This window comes from Macrobrachium nipponense, chromosome 1, assembly GCF_015104395.2.
Source record: "Macrobrachium nipponense isolate FS-2020 chromosome 1, ASM1510439v2, whole genome shotgun sequence".
Lineage (NCBI taxonomy): Eukaryota > Metazoa > Arthropoda > Malacostraca > Decapoda > Palaemonidae > Macrobrachium > Macrobrachium nipponense.
The window spans coordinates 173,310,651-173,327,600 of record NC_087200.1 but is presented as its reverse complement, the minus strand read 5'-3'; the positions used below and the strand labels follow the sequence as shown (position 1 = coordinate 173,327,600).

The 16,950-nt window shown below is 39.6% G+C and overlaps 1 protein-coding gene and 1 pseudogene across 1 annotated transcript in view; one reads left to right on the top strand and one right to left on the bottom strand.

Annotated features, from left to right (window-relative positions):
* Nucleotides 1–16,950, top strand: part of LOC135219853 (puromycin-sensitive aminopeptidase-like) — a 185,904-nt pseudogene that overhangs the window by 49,173 nt on the left and 119,781 nt on the right.
* Nucleotides 3,995–16,950, bottom strand: part of LOC135219852 (puromycin-sensitive aminopeptidase-like) — a gene marked incomplete at its 3' end in the record, with an annotated part of 38,028 nt that continues 25,072 nt past the window's right edge. The window contains 3 exon segments of the mRNA XM_064256962.1: nt 3,995–4,264; nt 9,781–9,929; nt 16,100–16,250. Of these exon segments, the coding sequence (XP_064113032.1) occupies nt 3,995–4,264; nt 9,781–9,929; nt 16,100–16,250 (570 nt within the window).

Genomic DNA, 16,950 nt, shown 5'->3' with positions numbered 1-16,950 from the left:
CCACACAAAAATGGACATAGCTAGTTTTGAGGATGAAGTGGAAGGACATAGTTTTGATGAAAAGTACACACGCCATCAAAGAAAAGGACAGCACTGTTATACCCATTGGGGGATGTTTGGCACAACAGACTGCTATGAGCTGATCTGACTGGGAGAGAAAGGTGAAAAAGGTCAGTCCAGAGAAAAAAACATGGCAACTGAAAAACAAATTAGAAAAAATGTGAAATGCAAAAGATTGATCTGACTGGGAAAGAAAGGTGAAAAATGTCAGTCAAGAGAAAAAAAGGCAACTGCAAACAAATTAGAAAAAATGTGAAATGCAAAAGATTGATCTGACTGGGAAAGACAGGTGAAAAATGTCAGTCAAGAGAAAAAACATGGCAACTGAAAAACAAATTACAAAAAATGTGAAATGCAAAAAATTGTCAGAAAATATAGCATCAAAGAGTGGTCACTGGAAACCATAGAAAGAATGCATACAGTACAGAAAGCAGCAGAGGACATGCACAGTGAAACATAAAGGAAGGTTACAAATAGGGAGAGAAATGGAAAGAGAAATGGTGGTGAAATCAAAATTTAACAGGTAATTGAAGAGAAGCTTCCAAACTCGGCAAAGGAAAGGCATAGGCGAGGAGTGAGATGTATACAGGGAGATAATGAGAAAGGCTAAAAAGACATATGGCATGAACAAAAGTGAAGTGTTGAGTGGAATGGAATCACAATCTCAAACCTCAACTCAGCAGGGGGAAAAGAGAAAATACTCATGGAAGCAAAATGGCTGAGGGAAGGAATATAAAATAGATGTAAAGAGGTTAAGTGCTGTATATACTCATGTAACACATGATCTCACATATCATGTGACCCCTAAAATTTCACCCTTGAAAAATTATTAGATCATGTATATCGAGTATCGTGCGAGTTCAATGTTTGAGACCATATAACAATAGGATAACCTCTTTTCCTCCTCTTTATCTCTCCCATTTTCAAGTTAGGCTAACCCCTTTTCCTCTATCTCTTTATTTATCCCATCTTCCTATCTCTTTATTTATCCCATCTTCTAGTAAGTTAAGAAAAGTAAAAGAGCGCTAAAGTATTGTTAATTTGTTAGTAATGTTATACAGGCAGTCCCCGGCTTACGACGGGTTCGGCTTACGACGTTCCAAGGTTACGCCGCTTTCCAATTATATTCATCAGAAATTATTTCCAGGTTTACAATGCACATTCCAGGGTTATGACACTGATCTGGTGGAAGAAATATGACTCCAAAAATGCAAAATAATTTATATTTGGAGTTTTTTTTTTATAAAAAATGCAATAAAATGCAGTTTAAATTGTTTTTAATACACCCCAAGCATTAAAAGTAAGCTTTTATTAGGATTTTTGACTGCCTGTACTTGTGTAAATGCACACAGCCAGAAACAGCTGATTTGCTATGAACAGAATCTGATAACTACAGCAGTTTTGCTTGCATTTCAACATCGTACGATAGTAAAAAAATAACCATAGTTATGTTACAAATGATGTTAAGTAGAATAGGACTGATATGTTTTTACATTACTATATCCATATTTGCTATAAAGAAAAGATCGACAAGGGCATATACTGCTAAATTTAAGCTGCAAGTTGTAGCTGGAGCTGAGGAAAATTTTTTCATATGCTAATGACTATTAAACATGTAAAGCTCGTAGTATTCAGATGAAATCAAGTGAAAATATCAAATGCAATCTGTTGATTTCCTTTTATGCAATATACATGCCCTCAGTGCCATCTACTAACGAAAAAAATAACTAAATTTTGTTCACAACAATATGTAATCAAGTGATATTTCGACTTAAAAACACTTTGTATAACATAAAATAACCTTGTCCCATATCAATAGAATATCTAAGAGATTCATTTATGCTAACTAGAAGCAAGAAAATAAAAATATTGATTGATATGTTTGTAACTTGTATTTTATAATACAATATTAATATGAAAATATATACAATATTATTGGAAGCAGTGAAGTAAAGCATAACTTTTTAAAAGAGCCATGGAAAAGATGCATATTCATTATGTTTGTATTTTATCATATGATACTAGTATGAGAATATTACATGCGCTAATTTTATATCTTGTATATGATGCAATATATGATGCAACCCCCTTAAAATTAGCTCCAAAATTAGGTCTTCAAAAGTCGTATGATACGCGAGTATAAATGGTGCATAAAATATGAACATGGAAAAATTCAAGCTGAAAAGATTGAGGCAATATAAGAAAATCTTCAGATGGAAGAAAATAAACATGACCTGGAGAATTGACAAAGTAGAAGGATCATTACAGGATACAACAGATACTAAGGTAATAATGGCCACTGGGAAGATGAAAAGTGGAAAATCCTCATGATATCCATAATAATGAGTGAGTTAATAAAAGCAGCTGGAGACCCAGTCATCCTTGAGCTTATGGAAAAGAAAGATAAGGCGTAAGTGCCCACCCCCCCAAATGGGAAAAAGCTTTACAATTATGAACTAAGAAGAGGAGGATGCAAAGCAATGTGGAAATCATAGAGGACTCAAACTGTCTATGCATACTCTGAAACTATTAGGAGGTTTTGGAGGAAAGACTCAGAAACAGTGTTAAAACTATCAATTTGGCTTAAGCCAGTGGTGAACAACATGAAAAGTAGCACACCAAGCTTACTAAAACAGATACTTAGACAGGCATTACAAAGACAAAAGGGTAGACAAAATTTATAAAGATAGTCATGTTACTCTACCATAACAAATGATCTACAGTGAAGAGTGACAAGCATACTTGAAATGAATATTGACGTCCATCAAGGACCCTTGCTGTTTATCATAACAATGGAGGAAAGGGGTGCAGAAAGGTAGGCATCTGGGAGCTACTATATGTCCATGAACGAAGGTTAACAGCAAATCTGAGGAGGTGGTTGTGCAAATGTTTTAAAAGTTTGCTAATATTAGCAAAACAAAACACAGTGATGAATAAGAAGCAAAAGAAAAAGTTAATCACTATGATAAATAAAGAAGTATAAAAAGAAAGGTAGCTCCAGCAATTTTTTAATTTAAATAAAAATGTGGTAGAAAGAAAACACCTATGATTAGTATGCATCGGCTGTACTACTATACACAGCAGATACTGGGGCACAAAATAATGGGCTGCACTACTCTATACAGTGGATATATGGGCACTACCAAAGGAATTGGAGACTGAAACAGTGTGACTCAATTATATCGAGACTTTCATCCTTAATAAGGTAAGAAGGTTGCATTAGAACCCAGTGGATAAGAGATGTGCTATCCAAAAGGAGCTGGCTTGAAAATAAGGAATGGAAAAATGTTGGTCAGGAAAGCAGTAAATTTGGAAACAGCAAGATGAAAACCCAATTAATGACAGGGGTTCCGTTTCTGGGGGCCTGACGGTAACCGAAATTCAAGTCTATGGGAGCCACAATCCTCCTTACGGTGTCCTAGACTTGTTAATGATGCTTAGACAGTGTCACAGCCAGATATTTTGTCCTAATATGTAATAAGTCTTTAATGGAAATGTGGAATTTCATTGGTCTAATCATGGTAGTTCCACACATTTTTAGACAGATGCATAAACTTACTGGTAAATCTTGGCCTAATATGAGAGAGAGAGAGAGAGAGAGAGAGAGAGAGAGAGAGAGAGAGAGAGAGAGAGAGAGAGAGAGAGAGAGAGAGAGAGTCATCTTTTCCAGACTGTGAACGTTTCCTCCATCTCTTTATTTATAAAATCTCCTAGGTAGGAGAAAATCTTAGCTATGTAATTACTTGGTAAGCTACTTATATAAAACTTTGGTTTCAAGGTACATAGGCTTGAGGCTGCTGGGCTAAAAAAAAATAATAAAAAAAATAAAAAAATAAAAAACTAATTATGTGAGTACGTAATTCGTTTGCAAGTTAATATGAACACAAAATTAAGTACTGTACATGCAATATAAAAGTCATATTAAACATCATACCTTGTCTCCCAAGTAAGAATGCAGCATTCGGATGACAGACGCTCCCTTTGAGTATGATATATCATCAAAAATTTCATCAACTTCTGATGGATGACCTACAGGTACTTCAATGGGGTGTGAATTTTTCAGACAGTCCAATTCCAAAGCTCGAATGTAAGTATTAGTTACAAATTGCGTCCAGATGTCATATTCAGGGAACAAATGATCAACACACAAAAATTCTACAAATGTAGCATACCCTTCATTTAACCATAAATGAGTCCACCACTCCTGGAAACAAAAATTACATTTTTATAGTAAAACAAAGATTTTTAAATACTTACTTACCCAGTAATAACATAGCTATAGTTTTCAACATATGGCAGCCTAAATTCAAATTTTGTGGGGACCGCAGCTATTGCTCATTGTAGGTATATACAGTACCACCCTATAACAGCTATATTAGGAATGGCTTGGCTAACCATGTCACTGTTTTATAAATAATGTCCATTAGATGGGAGGGAGGGAGGGGTCTGATGTCACAATTTTTAAAAGTAAACTGTATTTTTTCTAATACAAACATGAGGTCCTTTACATTAAGAATTGCTTATGGCAAAGCTAGAACACAGCTGTTAAAACTCTTGAACAAGGTGGTAAGGCAGTAACTACCGTCTGGTAGGCGGGGAGACCCGCCTGCCCAGATGTAAACATTCCACTTTGCCTTATGGCTCAGGTTTCAGACTGAGGGGTGGCATGAGGTGGGTCTAAAATGTAAAGGACCTCAGGTTTGTATAGTTAGGAAAACTAAAATTTACTTTTAAAAATTGTGATTTGTTCCTACACAATATACAAAACCTTGGTCCTTTACATTATGAAGACTCACTGGCTGGAGGGAGGAATCTGGGTGAGTCCTTGAACTGACAGGAGTTCTGCACACCTGGGCTACTCCTCCCAGTCAACTGAGCAAGGAGTGCCCTGCCTCTTACAAATTGATCGGAGTATAAAAACTGCGAGATCAAGAGTCAGATTTCTGGACCTTTTCGAATGAGTGGGGAATCATAACTCACACGAAAAAAGGCTGGGAGGAATATTAACAGTCGGAGGCATTAAGGCAAAGATCTGAGAACTGTCTCATTGCCAGTCTCCTTCCTGCCCTTGCTAGAAGGAGGAGCAGGATTACTTCTATGATTCTAACAAGAAAAACAGAAAGAAAGCTTGATGTAGATCTACATCAGACGCCAGTCCAGTAAGTGTAGATTCGAGTCCTATTCTCTGCCTGAAGGAAGAGAAGTAGAAGAACGAGGAAGGAGGAAGAGAGGCCAGTCACTCAAGAATCCTTCTTACCTCTAGAACTGCGCACCTTAGGCAAGATGCAACCTGTCCCCTTCAAGGAGTTGGGTAAGAAACACATGTTGAGCAGCCACCACAGGTCCAAGGAAAAAGGTTCCAAGGACTTGTGGGCAAAGGTATGAGGGTAGAAAGACATAAATGTGGTCCTAATGAGAATATATCTATTTTCCATTCTGACATATTCTTCGGAATGCAAGGAATGGACCAAGCCACTGACTTCACGACTTCTTGGATTGTACAGTTGACATCATCGGCAGTGGCAGAGTACATCTTGCCAATCGTCTCACAAAGCCTGAGGGAAGCTGTGCTCTTAGACACTTTTCTCTCTGGGCGAGATAGCACTGCGTAGAGAAAAGTCACCAATATTCAGTTTAAGAATGTCGAGCCTTTTCGGAAAGTACAGCAGCACCCTACAGAACAAAGACGTGAGGGGATCATGAAGGACTCGAACCTGACAAGAGATGCTGAATGATTCGGAATTCATTTGGACATCTGAGATTGAGTTGGGACATCAATCCCTGCCCTTTGAAGGGTGATATTTCTTATAGTAACGGTAACTGCTTTCTTTCATGAAAAATAATCAATCAATAACCAATTACCCACTACATTTTACATCTTTATAGCAATTTCTGGCATCTAGGCATAAAAACGTGCATAAAATATATGAATAACATTAGCATTCATTATATTCAGACATGAATGTATTTCAAGATATCATAAATGTACATGTACCTTCTAATATAAAAGATAAATTTATATTAAAAAGTAGTTTTAGCATTAAAGTATCGAAGCAAATCTGACTCTAATATTGTAAAGCAGTTGCTTCTATACTCTAAATAGCGACAGAAGAAAGAAAAAATAGTATTATTAACAAATAATCGATACTGAAAAAGAAATCATTACTAGAATTTTCAGGAATAAATCAAAGTAATCGAATCCAGTAACCAATTACAAGCACCATTAGTTCAGGCAAGTGGCTTGCACTTTAGTCCACACTGCCATGTGAGCTGGAGACTAGGAGCTAAAGATGTGGAACATTCACAATTGCATGACACCAGGAAAATACCTCCATAAGCCAGGTCCACGCAAACCATCTCTGTAACTTTCCAAAATACTGCCGAAGCAAGAGCTGGTAGTCAATACTCGACTGACAAGAACATTTCCGCCCAAAGCCCACCGCAGCCAAACATTTACACCATCCTCTCCTTACTACATTCCAAGCCCTACACTTTTCGGTTCTTTGCAAAGGAAAGTGATGAGTATCCCAGCTCGGTGAACAAAACAAGTTACAAAAATTTTGGCCTAATTGTAAATGTTTGACCTAAAAGAATGTTGTAACATTCAAGAATTACTTTAAGGTAATTATTTACCAAAGACTTGAGAATAAACTATGGCCAGTAAACAAATCCTAAAAGCAAAAATCTGGCAAAAAGGAATGATGTAACATCAAGAATTACTATACGATATTTATTAACCAGCAACTTCCACACAGCCTAAGCCTGGTAAGTAAATCATATATACATAAGTTTTGGCCTGAAGGGATGGTGTAACATTCGAGAATTATTTTAACCCTCTTACGCCGAAGAGGTAAAAAAAAAATTGTCTCCCGTGTGCCGCAGGTGTTTCAGAGTGAGCGCGGAAGCGGAAAAAATATTTTTTTCAAAAAATCACAGCGCGCTTAGTTTTCAAGATTAAGAGTTCATTTTTGGCTCCTTTTTTTGTCATTGGCTGAAGTTTAGTATGCAACCATCAGAAATGAAAAAAATCATTATTATCATATATAAATAATGCGATATATGATAGCGCAAAAACGAAATTTCATATATAATTGTATTCAAATCGCGCTGTGCGCAAAACGGTTAAAGGTAACAAGTTACTTTTTTTTCGTTGCAATGTACACTAAATTGCGATCATTTTGGTATATAACACATTGTAAAACGATAAAAGCAACACAGAGAAAATATTATCACAAAATAATGCATGAATTCGTAACGCGCGGACGTAAACAAATATTTTTTTCAAAAATTCGCCATAAATCTAAATATTGTCCTAGAGACTTCCAATTTCTTTCAAAATGAAGACAAATGATTGAATATTACTATACTGTAAGAGTATTAGCTTACAATTCCAGTTTTCGACCATATCTGACGAGTTAAAGTTGACCGAATGTCAAATTTTTTTATATATATATTTTTTATATGCAATTATTTCGGAAATAAGAAAAGCTACAACCTTCAAATATTTTTCATTTTATTCTACATGAAATTGCGCACATTTTCATACATAAAACTCTATGAAATGCCTAATATGAAACGGAGCAAATATTCCAAGAATGGGACGTACGCATTTCGGAGATTTGTGGCGGAGAATCCGCGCGCGGAGGGAAGGAAAGTTTTTTTTTAAATTCACCATAAATCTAAATATTTTGCTAGAGACTTCGAATTTGTTTCAAGATGAAGATAAATGACTGAATATTACTAGACTGTAAGAGTTTAGCTTACAATTGCATTTTTCGACCATTTCGGTAGAGTCAAAGTTGACCGAACGTGGTTTTTTTCTATTTATCGTGATTTATATGCAAATATTTCAAAAATGAGAAAAGCTACAGCCTTTAATTATTTTTCGTTGTATTCTACATGAAATTGCGCACATTTTCATATATAAAACTTTATGTAACGGCTAATTTAAAATGGAGCAAACATTACCACAATCGCAAGTATGATTTTTTCGGAAGAGTTACTGCGCAGACGTAAAGAAAATGTTATTTTTTTCATAAATTCACCATAAATCGAAATATTGTGCTAGAGACTTCCAATTTGTTGCAAAATGAAGGTAAATGCTTGAATATTACTAGAATATAAGCGTTTTAACTTACAATTGCGTTTTTTGACCATTTCGGTAGTCAAAGTTGACTGAAGGTTGAAATTTTGGCAATTATCGTTATTTATATGACAATATCTCAAAACTTATAAAAGCTACAACCATGGGTTGTTTTTAGTTGTATTGTGCATGAAATTGCGCACATTTCCATATATAAAACTTTATATAACGGCTAATTTTAAAATGGTGCAAACATTACCACAATCGCATGTATGATTTTTTTCGGAAGAGTTACTGCGCGGACGTAAGGAAAAAGTTTTTTCATAAATTTACCATAAATCAAAATATTGTGCTAGAAACTTCCAATTAGTTGCAAAATTAAGGTAAATGATTGAATATTACTAAAATATAAGTTTTAGCTTACAATTGCGTTTTTCGACCATTTCGGTAGTCAAAGTTGACCGAAGGTTGCAATTTTGGCAATTATCGTTATTTATATGAAAATATCTCAAAACTAAAAATACAAAAGTACAATCATGAGTATTTTATTGTTGTATTCTACATAAAAATGGGCACATTTTCATATATAATACTTCATGTAACGGCTAATTTACAATGGTACAAAAATTATGTCAAAGTGACGAATAATTTCTGAGATGTGTCATACATACTTTTTAGTGCGGCAAGAAAGAAATTTGCGCTTGCGCGCCTGCGTAACGATTGTAAACAAAACAACACCTTGATCCGTGAACACCCAGCATCCCCCAAGGCGCGTGATTCAAAAGTTTTAGGCTTGTAGGCCTATAAGTATTTTTCCGCGAATTTTAAAAAAAACTTTTGTAAGTCGACGTAAAATACGTCCAGTCGGCACACGGGAGACAAAAAATGTCGACGTAAAATACGTCCAGTCGGCGTAAAAGGGTTAAGGTAATTGTTTACTGGCATTTTGAAAATAGCTTATGTCCAGTAAATATATCATGAATGCTAAAGATTTTGGCCTAATGGAATGGCGTTTCATTCAAGAACTACTTTTAAGGCATTTATTAACCGGCAACTTGCATGTAGCCTAAACCCTGCAAGTAGTCAGCTTGATGATAATCTGAATTAAAATAATAACAAAAAACCAAATACAAGACTCATCCTGCTTGAAGGCTAAGAAATACACATTTCAGTGGTTGTGTAATATACTACCAAAAGCAAGTGATATAACCAGAAAATAAGAACAAGCTGCTGTAAGCACTCTATGTTTAGTTAAGCACAGCAGAAAACAATAATTAGGTGGTTAGGTAACTCGTCCCTAATACGTATTGCCATTAGGAGGCGGCACTGTATACCTACAATGACCAATCAAAGCGCTACCTGCAAAATTTGAATTTCATCTGCCATACATGGAAAACTATAGCTATGTAATTACTGGGCGAGTTACTTTTACAAAAATGAATATTAGTAAATAGCCAACCTGCATATACATGACATAATTCTCAATTCTCCAGATAACAGTCCACCATTTAAAACTGAGTAACTTACATTTTATAAGACCACTCTTGTAATCAGGTACACTAACAATTCAAAAAATGACAACTTCAAATTGTGTCATAATATTATTTAATTGCTGTATTGCAGTATTACACACTTACCATGGTTACAAGATTACCAAACCACTGATGTGCCAGTTCATGTCCAACGACCAGAGCAATCCATTGTCGCTGGCTTGCACTTGTATTATGTGGATCAACCAGTAAGCATGTTTCACGATACGTGACTAAACCCCAGTTTTCCATGGCACCTGTGACAATTTTAATGAATTAGTGAATCATCAACTTTCAAAAAAGTTTAATGCGATTACAAAAGTCTTTTGATACTACTATCTCACTCACTATAAATTTCAAGGCATTTGGCAAGTGCACCAAAAACAGGCAATTTTATATCATCATTATAAAAGCAGTACCAGCAAGTCTTAGTAAAATAGTAATGTTATTACTATACATCATAACAAAAACTCTAAAACAGAAAATGGCAGGTAAATAAGAGAACTTGATCAAATTAATGGTGTTCATCCTCAATATATTTTTTAGTCTAGTCGCTGTCTTGTCCTCAAAGGATTACCCTTTCCATGGTCTATTCATAACTCCATGGTGACCAGACTACTGTCAAAGAATTCTCTTAACTGGTCTTGTGGCCAGGTATTGCATTATAATGATAAAACTTTATAACGTGATAAAGTATAAATGGATTTGGGATAAGAGGGCACTTTATATTATCCTCAGCAAACGCTAATACCCAGTTTACCTGCATCAAAATTGCAAGAAGTGGCTATGCACATATGCACCATCACATTGTTTACATGCGACCAAAATCTGACAATGATGCCATTCCTTTCCCTGGTCACTGAGAAACCAAAAGCTCTTGAGTATCACCACCCACAAAGTCATTCAGTGATGGAATGGAAAATGAAGTGAACCTATCATTGTGCACAGAGGGATTTTGAGTCTTGGCCACGAATCTCGGGACAAATTCATGGGACACCGACCCCCAAACCCTTGTGTGCTTCACATCATAGCTCAGACCATGGAGCTCTCCTACCCTCTCCGAAGATGCCAAGGGCAGGAGGAAAACTGTCTTGAGCGTCAAGTTCCTGTCAGATGAGTGATGCAAAGGCTCATATGGACCCTTAGTGAAGCTCTTGAGAACCAAGGAAACATCCCACGTCAGAGGCTTGAGCTCCCTAGAAGAACTCGACTGCTCAAACCCCTTAACTAGCAAGGAAAGTTCCCAGGACAAGGAGATGTCGATACCTCTAAGGCATAACACTAAACTCAGGGCCGCCCTGTAGCGTCTAACGGCAGAAACAGACAAACGTTTCTCATCTCGGAGGAAGGTTAAAAAGTCTGCTATTCGCTGAATAGAGGTTGCGAGTGGAGAAAAACCCTGTTTACGACACCAATCACTGTAGATCGCCCATTTGCCTAGGTAAACTGGAGAGGTCAACCTTCTGAGACTGCTGGACATATGCCCTGCTGTTCTCTGAGAAAAGCCTCTGCCTCGGAGGAGATACTTGATAGCCTCCAACCATGAAGAGACAGGGATTCTACCGACTAGTGGAACCTTTCCCCATGCGGCTGACACAGGAGATGCTGCCAAGGGGGAATTTCCCTCGGAAACTCGGACAAAAACGACAGCAGATCTGGAAACCATTCCGCCTGAGGCCACAGAGGGGCTACCAAAGTCATCCTGAGACCATGCAAACTCATCAGCCTGTTCAGAACCTGACGGTTCAAACAAAAGCGGAGGGAAGGCATACACCTCCAGGTTGTCCCAGGGTGTTAGAACGCGTCCTCCGCTAACGCTAAAAGATCTGGAACCACTGAACAGAATATCTCCAGTTTCCTGTTGAACCGAGTCGCAAAAAGGTCCAGTATGAGTCTCCCCTAAACCTGGAAGAGCTTCTCTGCTACTACTTGATGAAGGGACCACTCTGTGCCTAGGATCTGATCCAGACGACTGAGTTTGTCTGTGACCACATTCCGTTTGCCTGGGATATACCTGGTTGAGAGCTCTACCGGATTGCTGACTGCCCACTGGTGAACTCCGACGGTCAAGGCGTGAAGTTGACATGAAACCAGGCCTCCCTACTTGTTCACATGGGTGTTGTCCAACATGAGAATGACAGAATGACCCTCTACTTTCTCCCGAAACTCCTTCAGACCCAGGAAGGCTGCCTTCAACTCCAAGATGTTGATATGCTGCTGTTTGTCTTCCAAACTCCAAATGCCTGAGGCAATGAGGCCACCTAAATGAGCCCCCCAACCTGTGAGGGAGGTGTCTGAAAATAGAAGGAAGTCTGGTGGGAGAGAACACAGAGGGACACACTTCAAAAGATTTTAGTCGTCCAACCAACGAAGGTCTTCTCTTACTTCCAGAGACAGAGGAACCTTTAACAGGGGTGAGTCCCCTGCCGGAGACCAGAATTCCCCCAGTCTCCACTGTAGAGACAGAAGATGAAGACATCCATGAGGGACCAGCCTCTCCAGGGAACACAAAACTCCCCGAAGAACCTGCCACTGATGAGCTAACTGATGAGGTTCCGAGAGGAAGTCGCGCGCCACCACTCACAACTTCCCCAACCTCTGATCTGATGGGAAAACTCTTGCAACCGCCGTATCAATGACCATGCCCAGGTAGAGAATCCAAGTTTGACTTTTCCTGGTTGACCACGATGCCCAGTTCCAGACAAATCCGAAACAGATGATCTGTCCTGCAGCAACTTTTCCCTGGAACCTGCCAGGATTAACCAATCGTCGAGGTACCTCAGCAAACGGATCTCCTGAGCATGGGCCCAACTTGATACGAGAGAGAAGACTCTTGTGAACACCTGAGGGGCTGTGGTCAGGCCGCAGCACAGGACTTTGAACTCGAAGACCTTGTCCCTGAGAAAGAAGCGAAGGAACTTTCTGGACGTCAGATGAATAGGGATCTGGAAGTATGCGTCCCTCAAGTCTATCGATAGCATGATGTCGCCTTCCCTCACAGCTGCCAACACTAAACGCGGGGTCTCCATCTTGAACCATGTCTTCCTGATGAAGTAATTCAAGGTGGATAAGTTGATCACAGGTCTCCAACCTCCCGACGCCTTGGGCACCAAGATGTGACTGTAAAACCCCGGAGACAGATGCACCACTTCCTCTATTGCATCCTTGTCCAGCATCTGCACTTCTACCACCCACTTCTCTGCCCCATAACTCAGCCACTTGGCCCAATGGCCTGCCAGGCACCCTCCCACCCATGGCACAGGAGAGGGAGAGGCGCCTAATCTACTGACGGCCCTATTTACCTCTGCCCCTTGGGCCCCTTCTTGGTTTAAAGGAACAGGACCGAAAAGACGTTGGTCCTCTGACCTAGTCTGGGATGAACAGGGAGACCCTGCCGAAACTGAACTCCTCGATGGCCCACCAGGCAACGATCTTCGTAACTGCTGCTGGGCAGGGCAGGGAGAGGAGGAGGAGCCGGACGTCTCCAAGGATGAGACTCCGACTTAGACAGCCTGGTGCACCAATCTGTCCTTGGTGTCAGCCTGACGCCAGTCTATCGCATCCTCCAGCTCAGTCCGAGGGAACAAAAATTGAGACTCCAACAGATCCCCATTCCTCAACGCCAGCAAGGACTCAGGGCCAACTGATCTTTCCATCTTGGATAAAGCCATGTCTCTTCTAATCAGGAGGTTAGCCCATAAATTAACACTGAGGTGAGCCACATAAAAAAACACTTTGCCTCCGGACTGCAACAAACTGGCTAGAGGACGCACTCACCAAACCTTCTGGGGACCTGTCAGAAGCTATCTTGGCAATGACCAAGGACCAAGAGTCCAGCCAAGAAACCGTCTGCAACATGGATGCTGCCATAGATTCCGATGCTGAGGTATCTTGTGGAGACAACGATGGAGGCTCAACTAAAACGCCTTCCTCATTCATATTAATGGAAGAACCAGCAGCCAAACAGCCCAAAACACCAACTAACCTGGCTGCTGGATCCAAGAGCCGACTCCCGCGACGAACCAACCCAACACCAGGAACACCACTATGCACTCTCCCAACAGATGACTCCTTAACATGGCTGCAAAAGGCACAGGCGTGGCAGACGTATGAACGTGAGCTGGAGAGGAATCTCGAACACTCGATAACGAATGAAAATCCCTCGGAGTCGAACTCCTGGAAGTCCCAGAGAGAGGGGCAGGCAAACACTCCTGCTGCACCAACTCCACGCTCACAACCTTCGACCTCTTGACAAGCGCCTTGAGATCCTTACGGCGACGAATAGGCCCTGGAAACGGAGAAGTGGGAGAGCCTGCAACATCTGCACAAACAGGGAGGTTGCAACATGCTTGCAACTCGATGCAGAGGATGCAGCAGCCACTGCAGTGCACAGGGGAAGATACACTAACACTTTCCAAAACACCAACACTCTCAGGAACAAGGGCGTGTTGCTCCACACTCGCAGGCGAAGAATGAGGAAAGTCCTTAGCCTTCCAACGCTTGATACGCCGACACGTCGGAGATGGGGGAGAAGGAGAAGAAGACAACACTGGTTTCTTACGCAATCTCTTCACAGGAGGCCGGGGCGATGCAACATGTTTGCTTCCAGTCCTCCCAGCCGACATGGCAGCCAACTTATCTTCCAAAACAAAGTCCAATCTCTTTAAGAACCACCTGGTATAAAGCCTCAGATGGATCAGCAAGAGAAGGCTCCAACAACTATGGAAGGGAGATGCAGTGAACTGGACGGCAGAGATGACTTCAAGGTAGCAAACGACGACGACACAGATGAGCGAGGCAGCGCAGTGGAGACGACTGGGAGTGACGTCATTGATGGAAGTGACATCATAAGTGGCGATGACGTCACGGCTTCCCCTTTATCCGAACGGGAAGCAGATGCCACTGGCGGAGAGATACAAAATTACTAGCGGGGCTGACGCCACGGCTTCCCTCTGACTCGAAGAAGCGGCTACAGTCACTGGTGGAGCAATACAATATAGAGCAGAAGAAACCATAATAACAGCACACACCCACACACACTAAACAATCAAAATGGGCAATGAACCGGGTAAAGGCCGAGAGGGGTCAATCACAACTCTCACCCAGGCGGTTAAGAAAACTGACGTGGTGGAGTAGGTGCGTGGTCCTTGACCACTCTTCACCCGATATACGCACTCATTGCCAGATCTCACAAGGTTCCTTGCTTTCATCTGCAATTTAACTGGATCCAGCTAGGCGCTAGAAATTATCCTATTGTTAAGACCGAAGGTTTGTTCGCGGATGAACAAGGTTCATTTTTTCCTACACTAGCAACACTTGCAATGAGCTCAAACAAGTTCAATTACACTGTATCGGTAAGAAGCATGATAGTCTTAACCCATTGGCGCTACAGCAGCAAACCACGTCTTCCTAACAGGCCGGTATGCTAACTATAGCTGGGGAAGGTTTGACAATACTGAAAACATACCCACCATGCTTAGGTAGGTCACCAAAGAACTTCACTCTAAAAAATGTGAGTTCACACTTAGGTATTCGGAATACAAAATGGGGCCCTGAAACTAGTGGCTTGACCCTGGACCAGAAATGTTTTTGGGTTGGTCGGATAAAAATTAAGAGCGTTTTGTCACTTGTCAATTTCTTGGTAAAGCTCCTTTGAGGACGAGACAGCAACTACACTATAAAAAAACTGGTTTTGACAAGGGAAAAACCTATTTTTGGTAGTTGCTGTTGAGTCCTCAAAACCCTCCCACTTCCCTGAAAAAAAGACATGGGATTTGAGTAAGGGATCATCCTGCATTGACCAAAAGAAAGGAATGGTGTCTTGGTCGGATTTTGGTTATATGTAACCAATATGACGGTGCGCATGAGCATAGCCACTTCTTCTTCTTGCAGTTTTGACGTAGGTAGATTGGGTATTAGCGTTTGCTGAGGGTAATAGAAAGTGCTCTTTTATCCTGAGTCCATTTATACTCTATACCTGTTCTAATGTTTATCATTATGATGCAATACCTGGCTACAAGACCAGTTAAGAGAATTCTTTGACATTAGTCTGGTCACCCTGAAGCTCTGGATAGACCACTGACAGGGTAATCCTTTGAGAACTCACCAGCAACTACCAAAAATAGGTTTTTCCTACGTCAAAACCTGTTTTTATTAATTGTGTAAAGGAGGTAATTTGAGAAATGCAAAAATAGAGCCCCTAAGATCTGCTATATGCAGCTGACCTGTTTAAACAACTAAGTCAGAGGAAAGAATCATATCTGTTTAAAAGACAAAGCAATGGAAAAAAAATATCTCTGTTTAAAAGACAAAGCAATGGAAAAAAGGACTGAAATTTGAAGTAAGCAAAACAAAGCTTTTATCAATTTGTATAAAACAAGTAAAATATACTAGCACATAATTTCTAAAAACACAAAAAATTACATACCAACAGAAAAATCTGCAATAGCAATGAGATCCATTTTTGGAAGAGGATATGCAATGTTGAAATATTCCTTGTAGTACGGCAAGACTTTAGTGGCTACTTCTAGAGCAAATTTTCCTTGCTCTTTCTTACCCACTGGTGTATAAACACGAACCTGAAAGATAACTCATTCACCAAAATGCAAGACAAGCAAAATACCTATAAGCCTTTACACCAAAATGCATGACGGAAAAATTATTTATAAGCCTTTAATGCTAATTGGATATAGTACTTTTTAACATGATGAAATACATATAATGACAGATCAACTTATTTTTTACACAGAAAAAGTTAATTCAGTTTACACATAAACTACCTGGTTTGCTAATCATAGACAAGGATTACTTAGTTTTCTAAAAACAGTGTTACTTTACATGATCACTTTCAGTGGTAGGCATACAAGGTATACCTCATCTTTATTACTACTACAAATATAAAACCATCACCAACACAATGGAACAAATCTTCAGAGGGTCATTTCTTATAATATATGCAAGTTTTCCACTGGTAAAATTAAGGATAAAAGCATACCTTTCCACTGATAAATATAAAATATCAAATAGCGTGACAATAATTGTAATTGTAATAAGCATAACACAAAGATTGTTCAGCTACACGCATTTTACATGTAAAATGCCCAATCCGTTCCAAGCCCTACAAATACACCCCAGTAAATTTTATAATAAAGCTAAATTGACCAATAAACAATGAAATACTACAACAATTTGGACCATTCAATACCTAACTTAATACGTACTAGTACTAATATGTACCTGTAAATAAAGTGTATTAGTGTACAAGGTATACACAAAAAA